This window comes from Trichoderma evansii (genome assembly GCF_050947405.1).
Source record: "Trichoderma evansii strain SZMC 28006 chromosome Unknown GGI43scaffold_4, whole genome shotgun sequence".
NCBI classification, from domain to species: Eukaryota; Fungi; Ascomycota; class Sordariomycetes; order Hypocreales; family Hypocreaceae; genus Trichoderma; species Trichoderma evansii.
The window spans coordinates 1,567,205-1,589,942 of record NW_028145202.1 but is presented as its reverse complement, the minus strand read 5'-3'; the positions used below and the strand labels follow the sequence as shown (position 1 = coordinate 1,589,942).

The following is a 22,738-nucleotide window of genomic DNA, read 5'->3' as shown; positions in this document are numbered from 1 at the left end:
TCGAGATGCTGCCTGCCGTGGGGACGCTGACAACGGTGCGCTGTTTTTTGCTTCTTGTTCTCCAAAGAAGTGAATCCATCCATTGTGCCGCTGTGGGTGCTCCGGGAAGGAGAACAGCGCTATTCAACGCCATCTCGTGCAATGGAGTGCGCCTCCACGTGCTGGCCGTCAATGCCTCTTTCATTCCAAAGGCAGTCGGAGATGAGGCGAGTCAGAGATGATCCGCCCCTCTTTTCATTCCGAATGCTACTGTGCTGATGTGGAGGGCACTTTAATGTGATTAATATGTTCAATCTGCGGCAGGGGCAGCGCACAGTATGGTGTTAATTGTGCTAGTCTGGCGTCGTCGACGGAAGTTAGGCTTTTTCCGACTAAACTGCGTTTGCTTGTGTCTCCGACCACGCCGACCCAAGGCACGCTCATTCGATCTAAAAATTGTGGCGGTTGACTCCCTGCTTGTCGTGGCCTGTCGTTTAACTTCACCGACTGTCTCCACTACGCGTCTGCTCTGTACCAACCGGATGGGCATATTTAGAAGCCGTGTGGACGACAAATATGGAACCGTTGCTACGTTAGTAGCCAGCAGCTCAGGTAGCAGCATCATTTGCCTCTGTACAGGACCGAAAAGAAAAAAGAACAAAAAGAAGCAATGCAATCGCCACGCGTCAGGAAAAATTTTCAGCCCATCCTCAAAGGCTTGCGTATGCCAGTCCTTGCCGTTTGCCCGACTCGCTATCCCGGGGCGCCGTGGCAGCATGGAGAGAAGACATGCTGAACCGTTAATCTCGCTCAGTAGTCAAGCTCACAGCCGCATCTGTTCCATGGCCTTGTCCCCCCGCACCTTTATTTGCCAAATCGTATGCTATTCCGCGTTCGCTTGACCTGGTAGGAAGAGTGCATGCAGGCTTCCTCCGGCCTCCCTTCTCTGGGTACTCTGCTTGGTGCAACCGCCGATGGGCCTCGCTGCCGATGTCCTGCAATAACACGGAAGAAAAAAGAGGAGTCTGGTCCAATCACGGAGAGGGAATATCCGTCCGCTGTTGTGTGGTATCATCTTTCGGTTTGGATTTGGCCATTCTGGTTGGCTATCATGCCGCTTTTCTTCTTGCTCGTAGTGGTGCCACCGGCTGCCCGCTTTCTAAATGTGAAAAGGAACAGTGACTCTCGCTGAAACACGGGCCTGTCCTCATCGAAAATCTCCTCGACCACAAATGCTTTCTTGGCTGCTTTGACAAACTGCATGTCCGCTCGTCTCCTCTTCTTGAAGCAGAAATACACTACTGCATCCTCATTGAGCTCAAACAGGTCCTTGAGCGTCTGCATGAGAAGCGGGAAGGCCGGCTCAAAGTACACACATTCAGCTGCCAATATCACGTCCGGCTTGTGCGCCACAACGGCCTCTGGAAGAGTCTCGCCCCTGGAAATTTGCACACATTGTGTTAGGTCAGTCAAGTATTGGCTTCGGCGCTGAAAATAGAGCCGCTTAATTGGTTTGGCAACGTAGCACCGCCAAGAACATGCCTTCTGGTGTCTGCTGGGCGGATACCAAGGTGTAGAAGCGGAGAATCACAAGTCACGACGTACCAGTCCAATATTGAGGCCGTAGCTTTGCCCTCAAGCTCGTTCAGCTGAACATTATGCTTCATCAGCTCCAGCATGACATCCTGGTCAGTTAAGATGAGTGGCGCCTGGAGGTCACAACCAGCCGCCACAGCCAATCCGACTAGTCCACCGCCAGCACCCAATTCCAGTCTGCGTTAGGCCTGAGTCAGCATTCATTCTCTAGGAGTTTGGGAGTGGCTTTAGTCATGCATCGAGGTGGCGCTCAGGAAAAGAAAAAAAAAAAAAAAAAAAAAAAAAAAAAGCACGAAAAAACGCCGAGTGCTCTGTACAGTAGAACAAGACAGAAGGAGAGGGAACGAAAAACCACTCACATTCGGGCAGTCTCCAGCTTGGTTCTGTGGTAGCGCAGCATGTGCTTCCCCAGCACCATACCCGCAGGCCACGTCTGTCCGCCGCAACCTGTTCGCACGTCTTCGTGGAGCTTGATAGACTGTGCGAGCAGTCCGTCAAAGTCGATGTTTGTGTCGCCGGCCGCCTTTGAGTTTGGTAGTGAAACGAGATCCTCCGTGACGCCCGCAACGGGGTCCAATGGAGGTGATGGACTACGGCTTTCCATGGTCGTAAGCTGTGCTGGTATTATGAAGGTCGCAAGGTAAGATTGGCAGGCTGGAGAGGACACGAAACAAGAGGCTGTTGTGATAAAGTTTAAGTCTGGCAGGGTGTCTACGAGCACACGACCTTGTCATATTCCCCCGCAGCAGCTTGTCCCTCTTTTTTCGATACCTTATCTGTGATGGCCCTAAAGTGATGTTTTTCCTGCCACGATAGTGTTTCCGAAGCAAAGACCCTCAATTGTTCCGGCTTGCCGCGTATTTGACCTGCCGCAGATGGCCGCGGGGAGAACAGTGGATTTAAACGTTCATGGATGTTTGCTCCTGCAAAGTGCCAAGGAATAATTTGGTCGTCTTTTGCTGCACTGACGATCTCTGTAGTCATGGATCGATAGAACTACAGTATATACTATCTATGTATATACGCGGCAAGGATTTAGGTATACAGCTTGCCGACTGTGGGTCTAACGGCCCAGCAGCTCGGAGGATGCCAAGGAGCTATGCTCGAGGATCAGTTCTGATCAACCATCTATTAAAGCGGTTGCAGCGTTATCAAGGGAGGATATCGCGTTACGCGTTTCTCTGATCAAGTGCCGATCGCCCCTCATTCTCCAGATGCTAATAGTTTGCCTGGCCATTCTTCTGGGTGGCATCCCATGTCTCAGACTTCAGCTCCGCCAGCGCTGGGCATCCTCTACTCTGGAATGCCATAGCCTCTCTGGCCGCCTATTGGAAGGCTTTTCTTCTGTCTGATCTCTGAAACACTTTGCCTCCCATCGTAATGGACCAGCTGCGCATTCTCGTGATTTCCTCGGCATTATTGATAGGTCGAGCCCATGATGGCTTCGTGAGCCAGCTATGGTGGAATGAAGGGGGCTTGCATCCTAGCTTATACCCAGCCATCTACCAGGCCGATTCAATATGCCTTCTTTCTGCTTGAGTTTTCAGTTTCAAATCCTTCTCCTTCTCATCTACTCCATGTTTGCCTCCTTGATATCCCCTTCTCCAGGCCGTACTTTCAGCTGAAGCTCTTTCTCCTATGCCGCATGGCTTTTGTGCTACATCTTTGAAGCTATCCAGCGCCGTCTGGCGCAACATCGTGACATAATGGCTTCTCTCTTTACGGTTCTCCTTACTCTTCGCCTCCTAGAGACCGCGTGGGCTGAGCCCGCACCTTCATATCCTTTCAACGCGCAGCTCCCTCCTGTCGCCAGAATAGACCGACTCTTCTCGTACTCCTTTTCTCCGAATACCTTCACATCCAACTCCAACATCACTTACTCTCTGGGTCATCATCCTAGCTGGTTATCTATCGAGAAAGGGAGCCGACGTCTGTATGGAACGCCAAAAGATGAAGACATCCCTGCGGGGGAGGTCGTAGGCCAGCAGTTTGATCTTATTGCGACGGACAGTGTTGGTTCGACCTCGATGAATGCTACTGTTGTAATATCACGCAATCCGCCGCCCTCGGTAAAAATACCTGTTTCGCAGCAAATGGACGGCCTTGGAAAGTTTTCAGCTCCGTCTTCGCTCTTATCCTATCCATCAACCGAGTTCCGATATACTTTTGACCCGGATACGTTTGGTGCTGGGAACAATTTCAGCTACTACGCTTCAACTAATGATAGCACTCCTTTGCCGGCATGGATCACCTTCGATAAGCAAACATTGACCTTCTCCGGCAAGACTCCAGCTTTTGAGTCCTTGGTCCAACCTCCCCAAAAGTTCGATTTCAGTCTTGTCGCCTCTGACGTTGTTGGGTTTTCAGGGACTGCTCTCTCGTTTGCTATCGTAGTGGGCAGCCACAAACTCACCACTGATCACCCCGTCATTCAGCTGAATGCTACGAGTGGCTCCAAGATCAGCTACGACGATTTGGCAAAAGGGATCCAGCTGGACAACAAAACAATCAAACCTGGCTCCCTAAATGTATCGACCGAGAATATGCCGTCTTGGCTATCTTTCGATCCGGCAACATTACTCTTGGAAGGAACGCCGACAAGCAATGATGAGTCTGCCAGTTTTACAATTATCATTCATGATTCATTTGCAGATGTTCTTAATATTCATGTTCGAGCCGACGTGGGTACAGGATTATTTCAGTCAAACTTCAACAGAGACATCGAAATACAGCCTGGAGATGAATTTAACCTGGACCTCTCATCATATTTCCGTGACCCTAAGGATATAGACTTGAAAGTTGACTTGGATCCCGAACCAGGCTGGCTACATGTTGATGGGCTCAAAATATCGGGCAACGCCCCCAAAACGGCAAAAGGCAAATTCAAAATGTCCATCAAAGCCACTTCAAAAAGCACTGGCCTCAGCGAATCAGAGGTGCTACAAGCCACATTCCTCTCGCCAGACAAAGCGACATCGTCTTCGGGTTCTCATTCATCGAATTCCACGATGCCGGCTGGCATGGATTCTGAAGATGCCCCCTCTCGCCGTCTGAATACAACCGATATTCTCCTGGCTACTATTTTACCGATTCTGTTCCTTACCTTTGCCATAATGCTCATCGTATGCGTTATGCGCAGAAGGCGTCATCGTCGAACTTATATCTCGTCAGCAAAGCATCGGCCCAAGATATCAGACCCGATACGGTTTACAATGCGCAATAACGAGTCAGACGAGGAAACAATCTACCATGTAGAGAAGACTATTGGCTCCAAAAAGTCCAATACGCAGCTACAGCTATTCAAGAAAGGCAACGGTATCTTTGCAGAGGTAGCATCGCAGATATCATCAAGCTCAAAAAGATCGGGTACTTTACGCGGTGGTTCCATACCACGGCGTAGTCCTACAAAGGGGCCAATGGCATCGGGAGCTCGGCCTGCCACGGCCAGGAGTGTTAGTCCGCTAGATGACGAAGACCAGGCCTCATGGTTTACCGTGGAGAGAACCACAACTAGCGGACGAAGCCATAAGGCAACAGACAGCTGCCATTCAGACACAACCTTGCCGGAAGCTGCTCAATTGTATTTGCCTACATCAAGTTTCCTCACAGAAGCTGGAGAGAGCGCATTCAGGAGCGGACTGGATCTTACGCTGCCGTCCTTGGAGAATTTGGCCAACATACAACCCATGCCCGTTGCGGCTCACAACGTTTCGAGTGAGCGAGGTAGCTTAGGGGCTTTTTCATCTATAACGTCCAGCTCTGCTGCGTTGCCATCAGTCCTTTCGACTGTTCAAGACATTCAGGAGCCATTTGACCCGAGCCTTGTCAGTCGGGCAAAAGAGTCCATCACTGAGCCAACCACAAAAGAAAAGGAGCCTCCCACAGACGCAAAAGCAGATGGCGAAGCAGCTGAAAGCATCTCAGAGCTAAAACAACCCAGTCAGGCGCGGATATCGAGCCACAAATGGTTCAGCCGCCGCGGCTCTTCTTGGATGAACACAGCCTCTATATCAAATAGAGCCAAGAGCTTCCAAACGGAGCCATCGTTTGGATCAAACGAGAACTGGCGCCCCCTTGGCCAAAGAGACCCAAGCGCAGCATACCTGGAGCTCGTAGACGAGACTCCTTTCATGCCGTCGAGATCGGCATCAAAAACAAACATGTCACAGCTGGAAGAGCGACGGAGCCTGGAGCTTATGTCGCCGAGCAAATGGGGCGAGGACGAACCAAAGAGCACGATACGGCCCATGCGGTCTACGAGTGCGATATCTCTGATGAGTGAAGGTGGGACGTCGTCTGTGTTTGGGGAGAGAGACGCAGCGACAAAGGCGAAGGCGGCGGCAGCAGCTTGGAGGAGAGAAGATTCAGCGGCTAAAGTGTCGGAGAGGAGCTTCAAGATGTTTATATAAATTAAAAAGGGCGGGTTGGCATAAATGTTTTACGTTGATATGATGGTTTCCTTTCCTTTCTCTTATGAAGTAGCTGTGTTTGTTTACTTTAGTTTTCCCTATGTAGCGTTTTTTCTTTTCGATACCATGGATCTATTTGGGGATGGATAGCAAAAAATTAGAGTCTTCCAATCATAATCACAGATTTATTCTACCGCCTCTATTACACCTACTGCTTTAACCGCCTCCATCATATATATATAATATGACAGGAGTTTTTACAACTCTTAGTGTTCTTATTCTTCTTTGTGTGTATATTTTCGTATTGCGGTCCCTATTTTTCTGTTTACCGCTTAGGAGTTTAGGGTAAATAGAGCGTGTTAGCCAATTGAGTCGTTGATGTGCATCATCGCATTTGCACATCACACTGAGATTGCCGCGCGGCATAATAAGGTACCACAGTTAAGTGCCGAGTACCTGGCCCTAGTAATCGCGGCCGCATGGTACATGCGCATCTAGCACTTGATCGCTGAATTTTCCAGCCACAAAACCCCTCCGTCAACTGAAGATGGATGGAGGGGTTGGTTGCAGTGAAGCATCAATGCCACTCTGCTTTCTAATATGTAAACAAGCGTCTATTTTAAGCCTCTCCTCTCTATCAAAGATTATTAAAGAGAAAGATAGAATATCAAATCTCCGCTACGGGGCAGAAGCACTAAACTAAACATAAAATAGAACTGCTCCGCATCGTGCTAAGGCAGCATGGAGACACAAAGGAAATTAAGCCCTTTGCCTCTTGGAGAAACGCACAGATGGTGGGCTCTCTCGCTAGGCAGCTTGCAGTAGCTTGCTTCGCCACATCTGGCTGCCTATCTGCCTATCTGCTGCCTGAGACCAGCAAGACGAGAGTGAACAAAGGGCGCCAGCGCCTGCTAGGGGTTGAACAGCTCTAGCGCTATCACGCAGCCTGTAGCATAGCGCCCGGGGAGCCCGTTTGCAGTGCAGCGGTGATGGAAGAAGAAAAAAAAAAGTGTGGCGTTCGATTTGGCTGATGTATTCTGGTACCCCGCTTCCTACGAATCCGACCGATTTTGCGTCGCTGGCAAAACCACCACACACAAACAAATCTCCATCCACCTGACCTCCGGTTTTTTTTTCTGACACGCCTTCCACTTCCTGGAATCTAAAGCCAACATAGGCACTTTGCGAGGTGTCCAGCCTTGCCTCACAGACGCCTAGAGCCCGCATCTCTGTCTTTTTCTCTCACCTTGTTTCGTGCCGCACGCAAAGCACTCTCGACCATCGCCCGCACCCTCGAGCCTCGTTTCTCGCCAATATCGATATAATCCTTCGCTGGCCCTCGTGAGCCAGGACTCTTCTCCGTAGCCATGGGTCAGACCCTCTCGGAGCCCGTTGTCGAAAAGGTGTGTTGCGTTGCGTTGCGTTGCGGGCGCCTCATCTGTGATGTGCCCGCTGTCCCAGTCCTGTCATGAGCGCATCGTGATGCCCTCTTCATATGCCTCAGCCGCGGTTGGATGCTTCGCGACTCGATGGCTTCAACGGGCTATGAAAATTCATACTTGAATGGTCTTGTGCCACCTCGTATTGTCTTCTGCCTTGCTTCTGCCCGCTTCTGCCCTGCCTCGTGTGTCCCGCCATTGTGGCATCGCGGAGCAGAAAATCGGTCGTTGATCGCATGCACAACCCCGCCGCGCATGGCTACTCATCTTTACCTCTCCTCTGCCCCATGTTTCTGCCTCTAGCTACCACCCTGAAGCTCTTTTTCAAGCTTTCCTCACAATTGCTAATCACCTCTCTTCTCTTCATCATCTAGACTTCCGAAAAAGGCGAGGATGACCGACTCCTCTACGGTGTCTCGGCCATGCAAGGCTGGCGCATTAGCATGGAAGATGCCCACACGGCTGAGCTGAACCTACCCGCACCTGATAAAGATACCAAGACGCACCCCGATAGGCTGGCCTTTTTCGGAGTCTATGACGGACACGGAGGAGACAAAGTCGCATTGTTTGCAGGCGACAATATCCACAACATCGTATTCAAACAAGATTCTTTCAAGAATGGCAACTATGCTCAGGGTCTCAAAGACGGCTTCCTTGCAACCGATCGGGCCATTCTCAACGGTACGAATATCATACCCCCACTTTATATGCATTTGCCGGCTTGTGCGCAAAGCATAGGCACAAGAAGAAGCAGGAGAGAGGTCCAGCAAAACAAATATGGGTCATGCCAAAACTTCTGCCGCTTTCCTAGTGCATATGCTGCAATTATAATCCTTTACGAGAAATTTAGTTTGTGCTAACTTGCTTGTGTGACGTTATTTACAGACCCCAAATACGAGGAAGAAGTTTCTGGCTGCACCGCCTGCGTTTCCCTGATTGCTGGAAACAAGATTTACGTCGTACGTTCGACTTGTCTACAGAAGTGGAAGCGTACTCATATTAACAAAATTCTATAGGCAAACGCTGGTGACTCTCGAGGTGTGCTGGGCATCAAGGGCCGAGCCAAGCCCCTGTCTAACGACCACAAGCCTCAGCTTGAAAGTTTGTACACCCGTTCAATCAGTATCTGAAGACTGGGAATACTGATTACCATTACCTTGCGATTTACAGCGGAGAAGAACCGAATCACAGCTGCAGGCGGCTTCGTCGACTTTGGCCGTGTCAACGGTAACCTGGCACTGTCGCGTGCCATCGGCGACTTCGAATTCAAGAAGAGCGCCGAGCTCTCCCCCGAAAACCAAATCGTTACCGCCTACCCCGATGTCGAGGAGCACGATCTTACAGAGGAGGATGAGTTTTTGGTCATCGCTTGTGATGGTGAGTTGGAATGATTCCAACAAAAGGCGCGAGGGGACGGTCAGGCTTACATATATCTTTTTTAACAGGTATCTGGGATTGCCAGTCTTCCCAGGCTGTTGTCGAGTTCGTCCGACGAGGCATTGCCGCCAGACAAGACCTTGACAAGATTTGCGAGAACATGATGGACAACTGCCTTGCATCAAACTCAGAAACCGGCGGTGTTGGCTGCGACAACATGACCATGATCATCATTGGTTTCTTGCACGGCAAGACCAAGGAGCAGTGGTACGATGAGATCGCCAAGAGAGTGGCTGACGGAGATGGCCCTTGTGCCCCCCCTGAGTATGGTACGAGCGAACCATTCCCCAGCTTCCCATATACAAGCCCAGAGGCGGAACTGAAGACTGACCACAATGATTACAATTAGCCGAGTTCCGCGGCCCAGGAGTCCACCACAACTACGAGGACAGCGACAGCGGCTATGATCTTGACCAGGAGAGCGGCGGCAAGTTTAGCCTTTCAGGAAACCGTGGTCGAATCATCTTCCTTGGCGACGGCACAGAAGTCCTGACCGGAGCTGACGACACCGAGATGTTTGATAACGCTGACGAGGACAAGGATCTTCACAGCCAGATTTCGAAGAACCCTAAAGAGTCTGAGGCTAAGGAAGATTCAGAGTCCAAGCCAGAGTCAGCGTCTACATCGGCAGAGAAGAAGCAAGACGAGAAGGCACCCGAGGAGAGTAAGAAGGATTAGGTGGTCCTCTCGCCCTGCTCAGGTAGCTCGCCTTGAAGCCTGCCCTTGTTTTATTGATGAATATGTGAAATTATTCTTTTTTGGCTGTCGCTCGAACCAGGCGTGATCTCGATCTCGATCTCGAACCAAGGCGTGAAGGAACATGTACCCTTACCTAAGTTAGCAAGGAAGAAGGAAAGGGAAAGGGTTTTAGGAACGTCGTGGGGGAGAGGGCAGAGGATTAGGGGGCGGTTAGACATTTTGAGTGTTCCCCTCTTATACGGTTCTTCCTATCGTTGTTGATATTTGGTGTACCGGTGGTATAATATTTGGATCAAGGAGAGTTGGGTCTCTTGCAGCATACACACGGTTCCCCCTTGACGCGCATCTTCTTTTTTTTATTACTCCGCCCTACGTCTTGGCACAGGAAAACCGCCACTCAGAGCTTGATCCTTTGTTTCTTTTATTAATTCTTTTATGCATTGCTCCAGACCCATTTATCATCATTTCTGATACCCAACCAACCTTCTCCAACAGATGTCCGCTTTTCCTCTTCAAGCTCGGGTGATGTTATAAAACAATTGGTGAAATGAGGTACCATTCGTGTTATATATTCGGGAAGATGTTGCGGCTTCGCTTTTCGGATACTGTACAGGACTGGATTCTTCCTTGATATCCATGCTGCCTAGGTATGTATACATCACCTTTCTGCCCCAAGTTTCCCTCCGGACTAGATCTTCCTCTCATTTTTTGGGGATACGAGCTGTGGAAATGTGAACTTACTCTAGGCTTCGCTTGTAGATGATAGAAGCAGAGCAAAAGAAAGCGATATAAAAATAACGTGGGAATAGGAATGGCCTCTCTTACCGAGGTATATTGGCGATTTGGGGACAGTACACGAATGGATAGGTAGATGGGGTAGACACTTTTTTGACACACGCTATGTCTTGAATATATAATACATGAGATTTTAAATATATGCGTATCTGCTAGTATACAGTTGTGATGTTCATAAATGTCCGTAAAAAGCAGTACTGCTGCTTATCTGTGTGTCATACATACCATGCTACCCAACAAATTTCCCCGAGTTCTATATAAATTACACAGATTCATTGATCTTGCCAAAATGATATAAAATGCCAGCCTTGTATAAAGCCCCTTTCCGCCTCCTCAAGAACTCCTTTCTAAAGCATCCGGTTTCCTTTTATTCTGATCAAACCATTCCTGGGATTTCTTTGCCTTCTCTTCATTCCAGCCCTTCACCATTGTCTTTGGATCAAAATGCCAGTTCAAATGCACATGCATCGCTTTCTTGTCTGCCATCTCACTCCTCACCATCTTAATCGCCAAATCGTCACTAGGGGTATCGGCGCCCTCGTACTGGAAGTCTTTGGGATATCTATGCCGCAGCAACAGCGGCTTGTCTTTCGTCCGCTGAGCAAGGTCAAGCATCTCCACCAGAGGTTTCATGGGCTTATATCCCTCGCAGACTTGGTTGATGGCCCATTCTATGCGGGACAGCATCCTGGATATTCCTCTCGTTTGGTTATCCTGGAGGAGGCGGCCCATTTCTTTGGAGAGCATCTTGGGCTTGTGCCGCAGCCAGAATGTATCTTTGACGTGATCCGCAAGATGGCGGCGCAGAATGATTCTTGTGAGATACTGCAGCTTATACTCCAGCGCTCCGTAAAAGACAGCCACGCCAAGGGCATGTGGCAGCTGAAGCCTGATAGTCAGCCGAATAATATATTGATAAGTGGTCGCATCCGCCTCATTTCCGGACTCCTTCAACTTGGTAAGCGCCCACATGGCCGTATCCCAGTCCTTGTAGAAAAGGCATTTTTCAAGAACCAAGTTGATAGTATCGACGCCAACCTTGCGGCCATCTTCAGACTGCATTTCGATAAGGCTCTTAAACTCGTCATAGCGACGATTGTTCCGCTCGTGGAACCGGAAGAATTCTGTTAATATGCTCTTTATAGCATCAGTCGTGAACCAGTCATCGCCATATCGTGACTTCTGCTCCGCCATGAAAACGGGGAGCCTTTTCCCTGATTTAAAGGCAACGTAGGCGTCATGGGCAGCCATGATCCGTGCGATCCCCCTGCGCGTGGCAGGATCCTTGAATAGACCCAAGTCGTACATCGCCACGATAATTTGTCTTCTCTCAGTCTCCTTTTCGACAAGCTCGAGGAATAGTAGCCACGTCCGCGCATTGGGGTGAAAGTATCGCTGCTCCATCTTTCGAAGCAGCCAGTGGAAGAAGCCGACGTCACGTTTTGTGACATAGCCTTCAAGCATAATGTTGAAAACTTCTGTATCCAAGGGGATACCCCATTCTTCTGCTAGAGCCAGCAGTCGATCTGCATCTGCCCGGTGGCCTCCTTTGTGAGCCATGAAAGACATGGCCATCTTTAGCATCGACGGCGTAATGCATGTTTTCGCATCAGGGTCAGTGAGGGCATCCATGATCATGCGAATTCTGATACCATCCGTGTCGACAAACTTCCCGTCCTTTTCAGGCTTTACGTAGTAGCGTAACGCAAGGTGTGGACGCAGCCGGCCACAAACAAGCGTTGTGATGTATGATTCGAGACTCTCAATCGTCCACTGTTCCGGCTTGGGTGTCTGCTCGTAGGGGGTATCAATCCAATGCGTCTGATGCTCTTGATGCACCCAAATATTGTCGAGCTTATCCTCTGGAATAAATGTGCCACCATCCGCGGCATCCTCGATTGCGGGCCAAAGACGCTTCACCTCGTAGCCAAATGCCGCAACTTCTCCAAGTTTATATACTTCAACATCCTTGCACGCAGCTACCAATTCCTCCGCCGCACTCGCCAACACCGAGCTCTTTCCACGTAGAATAATCGCCGAAGGGTTCTGATGATCCGAGGAAACCCGCAACTTCGCGAGCAACCCCGTCGTCGAATCCACAAACTCAACCTTCTTGTTGTCCAGCTCCAGTTCCCACGACTTTGGTAAAACGATCCTCATCGCCGCCATGCTCAACGGCTCACTCCTCTTCGTCATCATCCTCTTCAATAGGTTAAACGTCTCAGACCAGTCCGGCATGTCTTGGCCAAAATCCCGCCATATTATATCGAACGCCACCTGCACCTTTGCCACCTGCAACGCATGCACTTTGCTTTCTTCTGCTGCGTGTTCCAGCGGATAACCCCTCACCGTAGGGACATACGGCGAAGCGAGCTTCCGTTGCACATCTTTTGATTGTGCCGCACTCTTTTCTCGAAAAGTCTCTCTGAACATGCGATTTCGAGCATTGTTGGGGCGTACCGCCTTCGGAGACGGGTTTTCTGAAGCAGGCAATGTCGTCTCAGTCTCTATGGGTGAGGCATTTTGTAATTCTGCTGCAGCAGACTTGCTTGTCGAAGCAGTTGAAGATGTAAAGCGCGAGGTCGAGGCCAGGGCTGGCGCTGGCCTAAGAAACGCTGCGGTGCGCCATGAGGGCGAACGAATCGGACGAGATCCAGGCGTGCCGATGAACTGGGACCGAGTCCTCCAAATCGACTTGATCCCTTGGAACATTGGTCATGAGGTGCACATGTTGCTGCTTTATATGAGGGCAGTAAAGAGGCAGAGTTCGCAATAGGAAATGCACTGCCGATAAGCTCCGATAAGGATTTTCGGTTGCCTCTGCAGCATTTTAGCATCGTCACGTGCCACGTTCACTTACACCATCTCTACAGATTGTCATTGCGTTGAACGAAAATAAAAGAGGCTGGTTATTAAAAGCCAGAGATATGGTCTCATAATTCTACTGTCAAATCCTTAATTCCAAGTGCAAACCCCAATCGCCAGATGCTGCGCTCCAATACAAGTAGATGCCAAAAACAGTTAACAGTCGAATCATCCTCAATGTTCCCAAAGTAGCGCCAGTTTCACGACCAGGTATAATCGTATGGCCCGTACTCTTTCAATTTTTGCTTTACCAACTCCTCCAAACACAAAGGGGTATATGCATGAACTTGTGCGGTTCCTTTCAAGCCAAAAAGGACGTAAATTCCAAAGAACGTCTTAGGGCTCTGGCATCTTGCCACTTCTAGGGGGCTCAGGAGCGCTCTTATCCAAGCCTTGCCATGGATCATCGCCCAATCCCTCACAGGAGCCAACGACGTCTCGCAATTCTCCGCTCTCGGCCATCTGCTTCACATCGCTCCAGTAAGCCAGCTTGCAAACCTCTTCTTCAGCATGCTTCGCGGCGGCGTCAAGGGCCTCTTTGTGAAGCTTCAATTCCAGACTCTTGTCTTGCTCCCATGCTTTTGCCGTTTCTTCGTGTTTATGCATCAAATATGATAGCAGCTGCCTGCGCGATTGCTGGAATATGAACAGAGACATAATTTCATGCATCTCATGCTGCAGTTCTGACAGGTCTATCCCATGTTCGATATAGTTCTCGACAGCTTCTTGTCTCTCTCGGTCAATCCTGGCAGTGCGGAGGACATGGAGAAGCGTATGTATATCCTCGATATTGGGCCGTTCTTGCTCTGGCTCAACAGACGACGCCTGCGTCATACTAAGGCGGCTTGGAGCCCTGCTTGGAGCTCTGCTACCGATCCGACTACCTTGCGGACTGAGGACGGATGGTGACCGAGGATGGAAGTAGTCGAAACTGGCAAGTGGATTTGGACCGAGTGCTGCGTCTTCAGGTCGCTTCTTTGCTCTTTTTCTAATCCATGCACGTCGTCTAACAAACGAGTTCCACCACTTTGGTCCGTGCCACGAGAAGGCCTTCTGAAAGGCAAAAGAATATTCCCAGCCGCCTTCATCCAAGCCGTCTTCCTCATTGATCCGCCATTCAGGCCATACCCACTCCCACGACGGGTCTGGAACCTGCGCAGTATGAATATCAGTGGGAGATGGATTGTGGTAAGCATTGGCTGGCAAACAATTATTTAGCTAAGCAATTCAGGCATGTCACGATCGGAAGTATAACTCACTCCAAGGGGTGGGATCGAGTCCACCGAGAGCTGCGCTAGAAAACAACCCAACGCCACAAAAAAATCCACCTCTTTCATTCTCGTATAGAATATCTATAGCCGTCTCTCTCTTGTCTCTTGACCTTGGTCTTGAACGGTTGTCCCAATGTGAAGTACGTTCCGAAACGGCGTCGAGACTTGGGCCAACTGTTTCAAAAGAAGATAAACAATTTAGCATGGATCATGGCGAAATGAAAGGCACAAGCTACCCACCTCGAATTTCGATTGAGGGCCTTTCGGCGGAAACCGAAGGACGTAAATCGCTGGTGGTCCCCCCTGTAGGGAGCTGGTAAATGTGAGTCTCGGCATTTTTTGCTTTTAACGCGCTGCTCGGCTGGAGATGCCCATCGTCTTGGGCTGGTCTATCGCCACGGTGCGATGGGCGTTCCCGGTCATCCTCAGTCTCTGCTCCCTGGCCAGATAGCAGGTGTGAAGCCGTATCCGTGACAACAAGCTCTCTGCCTTCAGAGCTTACAGCTCGTAGCGATCCGCCTTCGTCGTCATCGTCTAAAATTGTAATTTCGTGATCGTAGTCACCCGGCTGCAAGGTCCCAACGCGGCGTGAGCCGTGCACATTGACCATGGTCGTCGACAGATCATGAGGATGTTGATTCCAGGTCGATTATAGTCGCAAAATAAGGAGTGTAGATGCCAGTATCGCTTGGGACAGAAAATTGTGTAGCGATTCGAGAGATCTGTTTTGACCTCACGTCATTGATTATAGCAGTTTCGATGCACCAGGCGTGAGGATTTCGCTATAGGATTCGAGCGTTCTCAATATCAGATGTATTATAAAAAATTATAGCAAAGAAGCAAAAAAAATATGCAAAGAAGAGGAAAGTTCCACCGTGAAAGAACCAGGAACGCTTCACAAGCACAAGAAGCAAGAAGTCGGTCCGTGTAAAAGGAGTAGAGCAAAAAGATATTTGAAGCAGGCGGAGCTCCAAGCTTGTTTTACTGCTTCCGGGCAGGTGATAGCGCGACCTGAGAGGCCAAATGACCCGCAAGTGGGGAGATGCAGATGCACCGATTGCCCTACATGCCACTGGAGCTCACTATTACATAAGTTCTAAAACTGTCCGTCACATGGCATCATCAAATCTATAATTGTAGGCATGGTACACCGAAACTACCCTCGTGCTGTACAGGTACTGGTGATCTTTGCTCAGCTCTTGCCGATGAAGGCATCGTTAGCATTAGAGCCCTGCCTACCGCGTACCTTGCGAGCTAATGACGGGTAACTGTGCCACTGAGCTGCTTTACCGATGATGTAATAGCAGCAGCGAGAGCTACTAACAGGCTACAGGCCGCACGCTAGAGCCGCTAAATTACAGCATGATTGGCGGCTAACAGGCACCGTGGACGATGTTGCTTCAGCGATTTACTTCAGTGGAGTCGACTGCTTCTTAGTGATCGATCGTCCTGCATGCATGGGCTTTTTTTCCGCAGATCGCAGATTCGTCCCATTAACGCTGCATTATCGTCCTAGGACAGAGCCCCTGTCACTCTCTAGAACATTTGTTCCACAGGCTTCATTTGTTCAATCGCATCTCCTCTTGCATACCAATCATCAATTTCCAGCCACAAAATCTCAAATAGCCACTTCTACACGGCTCTAATAAGGTTGACCAATGCTGTGCCATTCATAGCACCAAAGTCCAACAAACTTGGCCATTCTAAAAATCTGGGGTACTTGTACTTACTACACGCTGCCCCGCTCTCACGGCCACACTACGTCATGTATTCTCAAGTCAACACTTTTGCATCACCATCACGAAGTTCTTGGAGCGCATTGCCTCAGCGTAGCAAGTCCAAGGTACCAAAAATGGATGCGTCATAATGAAGTAGATAGTTTGTACTGGACCTACGCTGTAACAGCAATAAATAATGCTAAGCTTGTTCCCGCAATCCGATGCCAGAACGTTTCCAGCTAGTAGCACCAGTCACATAGCTTTTCCTCCAATTAATTCCTCTCGTCACCCATCCATTTCTAGCCATTGAGCAGCTCTCTATTCCTTTTCTGATTTCTGATCTGGTGTTCTCGCCAAAATAATAACCCAACACTCACACCATTCGCCACCTACCAACATCATCGCGAATTCCTCTCGCACATTTTGCACAGCAGATCAAAAGCACATCAACACCACATCCATATCGTAGCGACGCGCAGATTCAATCCAAACACCATGTCCAGATCACGAATGCCCCTAATCCTCGGCCTCGGTGCCGCTGGTGGTGTCGGCTACTATCTCTACAGCGCGGGCGGCAACGCCAAGGCGGCAGAAGCCAAATTCGAGAGTATGGATGCCTTCTTTTGACTCAATACATATCTACTTTGCTAACGCTCTCATCTTCTTCAACCAATAAAGGCGACGCCGACAGAGCAGCTGCAAAAATTAAGGACAAGCTCCCCGGCGACTCTCCCAATGCCGAAAAGGAGTTCAAAGATATAGGCAAAGATGCTGGCGCCAAGCTCGACAAAGCTGTTCGTCCTTCTCTCATTTCTCTCCCATCTTCTAATTCACCAGTTCGAATAAGAAATACTGACAATATCTTACAGTGGGCTGATGCCGATAGAGAGGCCAACAAGCTCAAGAGCAACGCAGAATCTTACGCCAAGGACGCCAAAGCCGAAACCCTGAAAGCCATCGACAAGTTTGACCAAAAGGTCGAGGACGGCGCCGCCAAGGCCAAGAGCGGCATCTCAGGCTGGTTTGGAGGAAGCAGCAAATGAAAAGGTCATCGTAGTTCCAGATTGTGCGGAAGAGTAGGAGAAAAATGAAGCTTAAGCCGATGAAGGACATAATAGCAAGGCTGTGTCTACTTAAACCTAATACCAGTATATTTTCTCTCGTTTTTCTACTTCGTCCGTTGTGAGAGGAAATATGAATCAAAGTTTCTATCGTTGACAGAGTCTATTATACTCTCTTTGACGAATAAAAATGTACAACTGAGAATAATCCTAACCACCCATACACCACAAATAAAGTGATATACCAATTTATACTTGTAACATAAAAGAATCCCAACCCCTTTCCAAACTCCTTTGCCATTTCTAAAATCAGTATTATACGCCCCTTGCTGTGCTCATATCCGCGAGCAAGCTCACTGTTCTAGCTCTGCCGCAACGAGCTTCAGAATCTCCTCCACGCTCTTCTTCGCGTTCTTGGGGTTCTTGGCCACAGACTGCCACACCTCGCCGTGCTTCGGCTCGTTGAGCACACACTTGGTCACCATATCCGCCCTCTTCTCATCCGTGCCGTGTTGTACCAGGAATCGATAGTACCAAGCCCAGCTGTCGCCCTGGTCTCCATCCAGTACAAGGGCCTTTTCGAACCAGCTCTGTGCCTTCTCCAACTTACGGTCACCCCAGAAGATACGGGCGACGGCCACAAAGAGGATCGGGTCGTTGTCCACCTTCTTGATGGCTTCCAGACTGCGAGGTTTACGCTGTGTGCGAGGCTCCAGGTTCCAGATTTGCTCGACCCAGAGGATTCCGCTCTTGGGGGCTTCTTGAAGTGCCTTGGCCATGAGCGACTTGGCTTGAGGGAGGTTACCAGCACGACGCTCAAGGCGAACAGACTCGCACCAGAGCTCTCCATTCTTGGGTACAGCCAGACGTGCTCGGTCAAGTACTGAACGGGCCTTGACAGTCAGACCAGACTTTTCTTCCAAGCGAGAGTAAAGAAGCCATAGAGGCACGGATCTGGGTACTGCCTTGACTCCTGTGGCGTATGCCTCTCGAGCTTGGCCCGTTTTGCCTAGGTCTTCGTATATTTGGCCCTTTAGCATCCATAGTTTGGCCGCAGTGGGGAAGAGTTGTAACGCCTGTAGATCCAAGTCCAGCGCGGTCTCAACGTTGCCCAAGACTCGCTCAAAGACAACGCTCTTCATCCAGACACGATCAGTAGGTGCCTGTTCTCTTGCAACCTCCAGCAGTTTCCGAGCCTGATCCTCGTTGCCATTCTCAGACTCCAGTTTGACGGCGGCCAGCCAAATATCTTCGTTATTGGGATTCTGGTTGAATGCTCGCTTAAGCACCAATCTCGCATTGTCCACGTCTCCCGATTGCCACTTCTCCTTGGCCAACATCATCCACAGATCCTCGCTCTTGGGACAGGCTTCGACCGCCTTCTCCAAGACCTGCCACAGAGATTCGCGCGTTCCGTGATTCCGCTCAAGGTCTGCTGCAGCCATCCACATGGTCCGGCTATTGACAAAGACGCGCAGGGCGTAGGCGTAGATGGCCCTCGCTGTTTCGTATTTGCCTCTGTTGATACTTGACTTGGCATCCTCCGCCCATGTATCCTTACGGTCATCGTCCTCATCCAAGCCCCAGCCCAGAGTCTCCTGAATAATGTTCTGGCAAGTGATGATAGCACCTTCTTCCTCACATTTCTCAGCCTCGCCAATCCACTCTTCACGCTTTGGCATGGCCGACTCTTTAGCCAGGACTTGGACAGCTCGCTTCAGGACGGGAATCTTCTGTCCCTGACCCAGCTGTTCTTGTAAACGAGCAGCTGCAATCCAAATCTCATGAGAAGTCGGAACAGCCTTTCGTGCCCTGTTCAAAACCTTTTGTGCATTTTCAGGAGTTTCAAGTCGTGCCAAAGCAAGCCACAAGTCTACAGAAAGCGGGATGAGCTCTGTAGCCTTTGCCAGCATGAGCTTCGCGTCTTCAGGGTCGTCCTCCAGGTTTACTGCCTCTTTCCATAGCGCTTCTGATTCCGGAATGTGGTCCAGCGCCTGTCTGATGACTCGTTTCTTGTTGCTTGGTATAGTCTCCAGCCTCATGGCCTCCACCCAAAGTCTGACTGAGCGGTTGTTGGCCTCTATGGCTCGTCGTGCAATAATCTTGGTATTTGGTGAGTCGTGGTTAAGTCGAATATTTTCCAACCATGCATCCTCGCTCTTGGGGCACCTAGTACATCCCTGATCGATTGTTTTCCGTGCAGCCACAATTTTACCTGCCAACTCCTCCAATCGGGCGGCTGCTATCCATCCCAGAGCGTTATTAGGGTTGGTCTTGACAACAGACTGAAGCAGCTCGCGCACTCTGTTGATATCGCCGACTTGCGCCTGAGATTCGTTCATCTGCATCTTGTTCAAACTCGTAATGTATCCTTGCGCATCGATACTGGATGAAGTTCCAACGACCGAGTCACCACCAGCGGTTTGTGAAGCCTGTTCCAGCCTCGACTTTAGTACTCTGTCACGGGCAGCACCGATCTTAGCAAAGTTGGTCATGGTGCCGTCAGATGCGTCCGTCGTGTTTGACGCTGCCCCGTCATCCATAACTGTTGTACCCATCTCTCCCGAGGACCCTGCCGCTGCGAGCACGCTGTCTGGCACAGCATAAAATCGCTGTCGTAGAGCCTGCTTGCTCCGTCGGTTCTTACCAGTCAAATCTCCCACCTCTGGCAAGTTCGCCCAGTCATCGTCTGAGACCGAGGCCAGAGCGCGTTTCAGATCTGAAAATTGTTGCTGAATCTTGGGGTTGTTCCTCTCATATTCATCTCGCTCAGCATTTTCACGAGCCTCTCTCTGCCGTCTTCGTCGGTCCATTCGCTCATCTACCCACTCCCAGATCTTGTCTGCTTCCTCATCGTCCTTGTCGTAGACTCCGCCAGCGAAAAGTCCAACTTCATTATCAGGGTCCTGGTATCTTTCGTCATCTTCCTCCTCATCTTTGTCCTTGCCCTTCTTTCCGTCAGGCACAAGTCCAAGCTGTGCAGCCCGCTTCGCAATCGCCTCTTTGATCTGGTCTTCGCTGGGGCCGTCACGAGCAGGTCCAAGATCGGATCGGGTTGTGAAACCGGTGGCACCTCGACCCAGACCAGCGACGTAGTTTTCTGGAGCCGGCTGGCTCAGAAAGTCGCGTCGGGTTGACATCGTTTCGGCCGGATTCTGAGTGGATGGTTAGAATTCAAGATGAAGGTTGATCAATGCAAAAGCCCTTGTCGCGAGCCACAGGCAACACTTAGCCTGCCTGAGGCGTGCAAAGGGAGCTTGGAGTGGGTGTGAATTTATGAGCTTAAAGAGTGGGTCTCAACCAAATATTCACACGCATTTTGAAAATTCTGGTACTTGCCAGAACGCTTATCGATAATTCCATCTGGACAAAAAAAAAGTTTCCCACCACCACCCATCGCCCCTCGTCTCCACGATATCGCAACGCCTGCAGATATACCCAAATTGCGCCAACCGGGCAATATTTTTCCACAATGGCCAAAGCCGACAGATCGAAGCGCAACAACGCCTCCAGTGGCCCATACGAGAAGCCAAGCGAGAAAAGCTCAAAAACCAACAATGTCTTTAAATTCAACACCAACTTCGGCCAGCACATTCTGAAGAACCCCGGTGTCTCAGACGCCATTGTCGACAAGGCCTTTCTTAAGCCCACAGATACCGTCCTTGAAGTCGGTCCCGGTACTGGTAACTTGACAGTCCGCATTCTGGAAAAGGCGAAAAAATGCATCTGCGTCGAGCTGGATCCTCGAATGGCGGCCGAAGTCACCAAGCGTGTGCAGGGAAAGCCGGAGCAGCGAAAATTAGAGGTTTTGCTAGGAGATGTGATCAAGACTGAGCTGCCAGCTTTTGACGTTTGCATTTCAAATACCCCTTATCAGGTATGCTTGATATTGGTATCCGTCAGATCTGCTTTGCCACATCATACTAACCCTATCGAATAGATTTCAAGTCCCCTCGTCTTCAAGCTGCTCTCTCTGCCCAACCCTCCTCGATGCTCCGTTCTCATGTTCCAGCGTGAATTCGCCCTCCGCCTCACAGCTCGCCCTGGCGATGCCCTCTACTGCCGTCTGTCCGTCAATGCCCAGTTCTGGGCCAAAATCACCCACATCATGAAGGTCGGCAAGAACAACTTCAGGCCTCCCCCGCAAGTCGAGTCCTCCGTTGTGCGCATCGAGCCCAAGATGGGCAAGGACCGGCCCAACGTCAGCTGGGACGAGTGGGATGGTCTTCTCCGCGTGTGCTTCGTCCGCAAGAACAAGACTCTCCGCGCGAGCTGGCTGGGCACCAAGGAAGTTCTCGCCATGGTCGAACGCAACTACCGCACCTGGTGCGCCATGAACGGCGTGCCCATCGACGAGAGCGTCGTTGAGGGTGCAGAGGAGGAGGACGACATGGAAATGGACGACGGCGCCGCCAACGATGGTGAAGACGCCGGCATGGATGTCGACGACCTCGGCGATGATACCCCCAGCTTCTTCCAAGACCTCAAGACCGCCAGCGCCAACGTTCCCAAGACAAAGAGCAAGCGCAAGAAGACCAAAGTCGCGGAGCTAGTCCGCGAGAAGATCCGCAAAGTTCTCGAAGATGTGACCGAACTCGCGGATAAGCGAGCGGGCAAGTGCGACGAGAACGACTTTTTACGTCTGCTCTTTGCTTTCAACGAGGAGGGCATTCACTTTTCATAGACTTTCTCTTTTACTTTTTCTTCTTATTGAGATTATTAAAGTGGTGAATCTCGAAGAGATATGAAGTTATGAAGGACATATGTCTTTGTTAGAAGACACTTTTTTTTTATCATGGTTTGCAATAAAAGCCGGGAGAGTGGGCGTTATAGGAGTTTTAAAACCATCTTGCACTGGGCATCGAAGAAGCATCACGTTTTTGTTGCACGCCTGCAGCCTTACATATATAGTACTTAGTTAGAAAGGAATATTATTACATCTCAAGAACACAAGACACAGCCATGAAAAAGCGCCATTATTGGAAATCATCCTAGTTTCACTGTATTTATCTTGTGTCTTATGCTATAAAATATCTTTCTTCTACCGAACCAACTGGCCCTTTTCAATTCTAACGCAAATCCCTTAAAAAATACTTCTCTCTTATTGCCTCCTCCTTGCTTCTCAGAGTAAAAAACAGAAAAATAAGTAAAATAGCTGCTCTCCTGTTGAATGGGATCCCGACCCGCTTGTCATAAAGAAATAATATCCGTTACAATTACAAAAAAAAGGTAGTTGCCACTTTTTCTCATCTATGTCGCGTATAAAGAAACTCCATCCGTAAAAAAAAAATATGCCTTTCGTACTCCCTATTTTTTACTTTTCATTCTTGTACATTTCTTGTGAATTTTAAAGAGAGTGTGGAATCCTTCTCAAGCCAGGGAGATTTCATTACCACAAGTAAGCCCTCCAAAAAAACAAAAGAGAAAGAAAGAAATGAGAGAGGGGGGAATATAAAGCAAAATGAAAAT

At 49.8% G+C, this 22,738-nt stretch overlaps 7 protein-coding genes across 7 annotated transcripts; 4 read left to right on the top strand and 3 right to left on the bottom strand.

Annotated features, from left to right (window-relative positions):
- Positions 1–965: 965 nt before the first annotated feature.
- On the bottom strand, positions 966–2,331 carry GGI43DRAFT_296445 (putative methyltransferase-domain-containing protein). Its single transcript, XM_083201459.1, has 3 exons — positions 1,935–2,331; positions 1,585–1,752; positions 966–1,417 (listed from the first exon to the last, which is right to left on the bottom strand). Exons 1-3 carry the CDS (start codon positions 2,177–2,179, stop codon positions 1,051–1,053), a joined length of 780 nt encoding a protein of 259 aa, XP_083063491.1. The 5' UTR covers positions 2,180–2,331; the 3' UTR covers positions 966–1,050.
- An 848-nt stretch (positions 2,332–3,179) lies between these two features.
- GGI43DRAFT_296442 (uncharacterized protein) lies at positions 3,180–6,092 on the top strand. Its single transcript, XM_083201458.1, has one exon. The coding sequence runs from the start codon at positions 3,282–3,284 to the stop codon at positions 5,982–5,984; it is 2,703 nt and encodes a 900-aa protein (XP_083063490.1). The 5' UTR covers positions 3,180–3,281; the 3' UTR covers positions 5,985–6,092.
- A 523-nt stretch (positions 6,093–6,615) lies between these two features.
- GGI43DRAFT_296330 (phosphatase 2C-domain-containing protein) lies at positions 6,616–9,563 on the top strand. Its single transcript, XM_083201457.1, has 7 exons — positions 6,616–7,387; positions 7,798–8,104; positions 8,309–8,382; positions 8,440–8,524; positions 8,594–8,800; positions 8,869–9,129; positions 9,210–9,563. The coding sequence occupies exons 1-7, from the start codon at positions 7,352–7,354 to the stop codon at positions 9,536–9,538; spliced, it is 1,299 nt and encodes a 432-aa protein (XP_083063489.1). The 5' UTR covers positions 6,616–7,351; the 3' UTR covers positions 9,539–9,563.
- Positions 9,564–10,687: 1,124 nt separating this feature from the next.
- On the bottom strand, positions 10,688–15,100 carry GGI43DRAFT_421256 (uncharacterized protein; the record flags this gene model as incomplete). Its single annotated transcript, XM_083207922.1, has 5 exons — positions 10,688–12,646; positions 12,704–13,056; positions 13,642–14,418; positions 14,479–14,664; positions 14,731–15,100. The coding sequence occupies 5 exons, from the start codon at positions 15,098–15,100 to the stop codon at positions 10,688–10,690; spliced, it is 3,645 nt and encodes a 1,214-aa protein (XP_083063488.1).
- A 1,320-nt stretch (positions 15,101–16,420) lies between these two features.
- Positions 16,421–17,437, top strand: GGI43DRAFT_296318 (uncharacterized protein). Its single transcript, XM_083201455.1, has 3 exons — positions 16,421–16,815; positions 16,887–17,002; positions 17,078–17,437. Exons 1-3 carry the CDS (start codon positions 16,704–16,706, stop codon positions 17,249–17,251), a joined length of 402 nt encoding a protein of 133 aa, XP_083063487.1. The 5' UTR covers positions 16,421–16,703; the 3' UTR covers positions 17,252–17,437.
- On the bottom strand, positions 17,438–20,594 carry GGI43DRAFT_296319 (U4/U6-U5 snRNP complex subunit PRP6). Its single transcript, XM_083201456.1, has one exon. The coding sequence runs from the start codon at positions 20,407–20,409 to the stop codon at positions 17,623–17,625; it is 2,787 nt and encodes a 928-aa protein (XP_083063486.1). The 5' UTR covers positions 20,410–20,594; the 3' UTR covers positions 17,438–17,622.
- A 77-nt stretch (positions 20,595–20,671) lies between these two features.
- Positions 20,672–22,243, top strand: GGI43DRAFT_398488 (S-adenosyl-L-methionine-dependent methyltransferase). Its single transcript, XM_083205224.1, has 2 exons — positions 20,672–21,146; positions 21,210–22,243. The coding sequence occupies exons 1-2, from the start codon at positions 20,742–20,744 to the stop codon at positions 21,951–21,953; spliced, it is 1,149 nt and encodes a 382-aa protein (XP_083063485.1). The 5' UTR covers positions 20,672–20,741; the 3' UTR covers positions 21,954–22,243.
- The last annotated feature ends 495 nt before the right edge of the window (positions 22,244–22,738 follow it).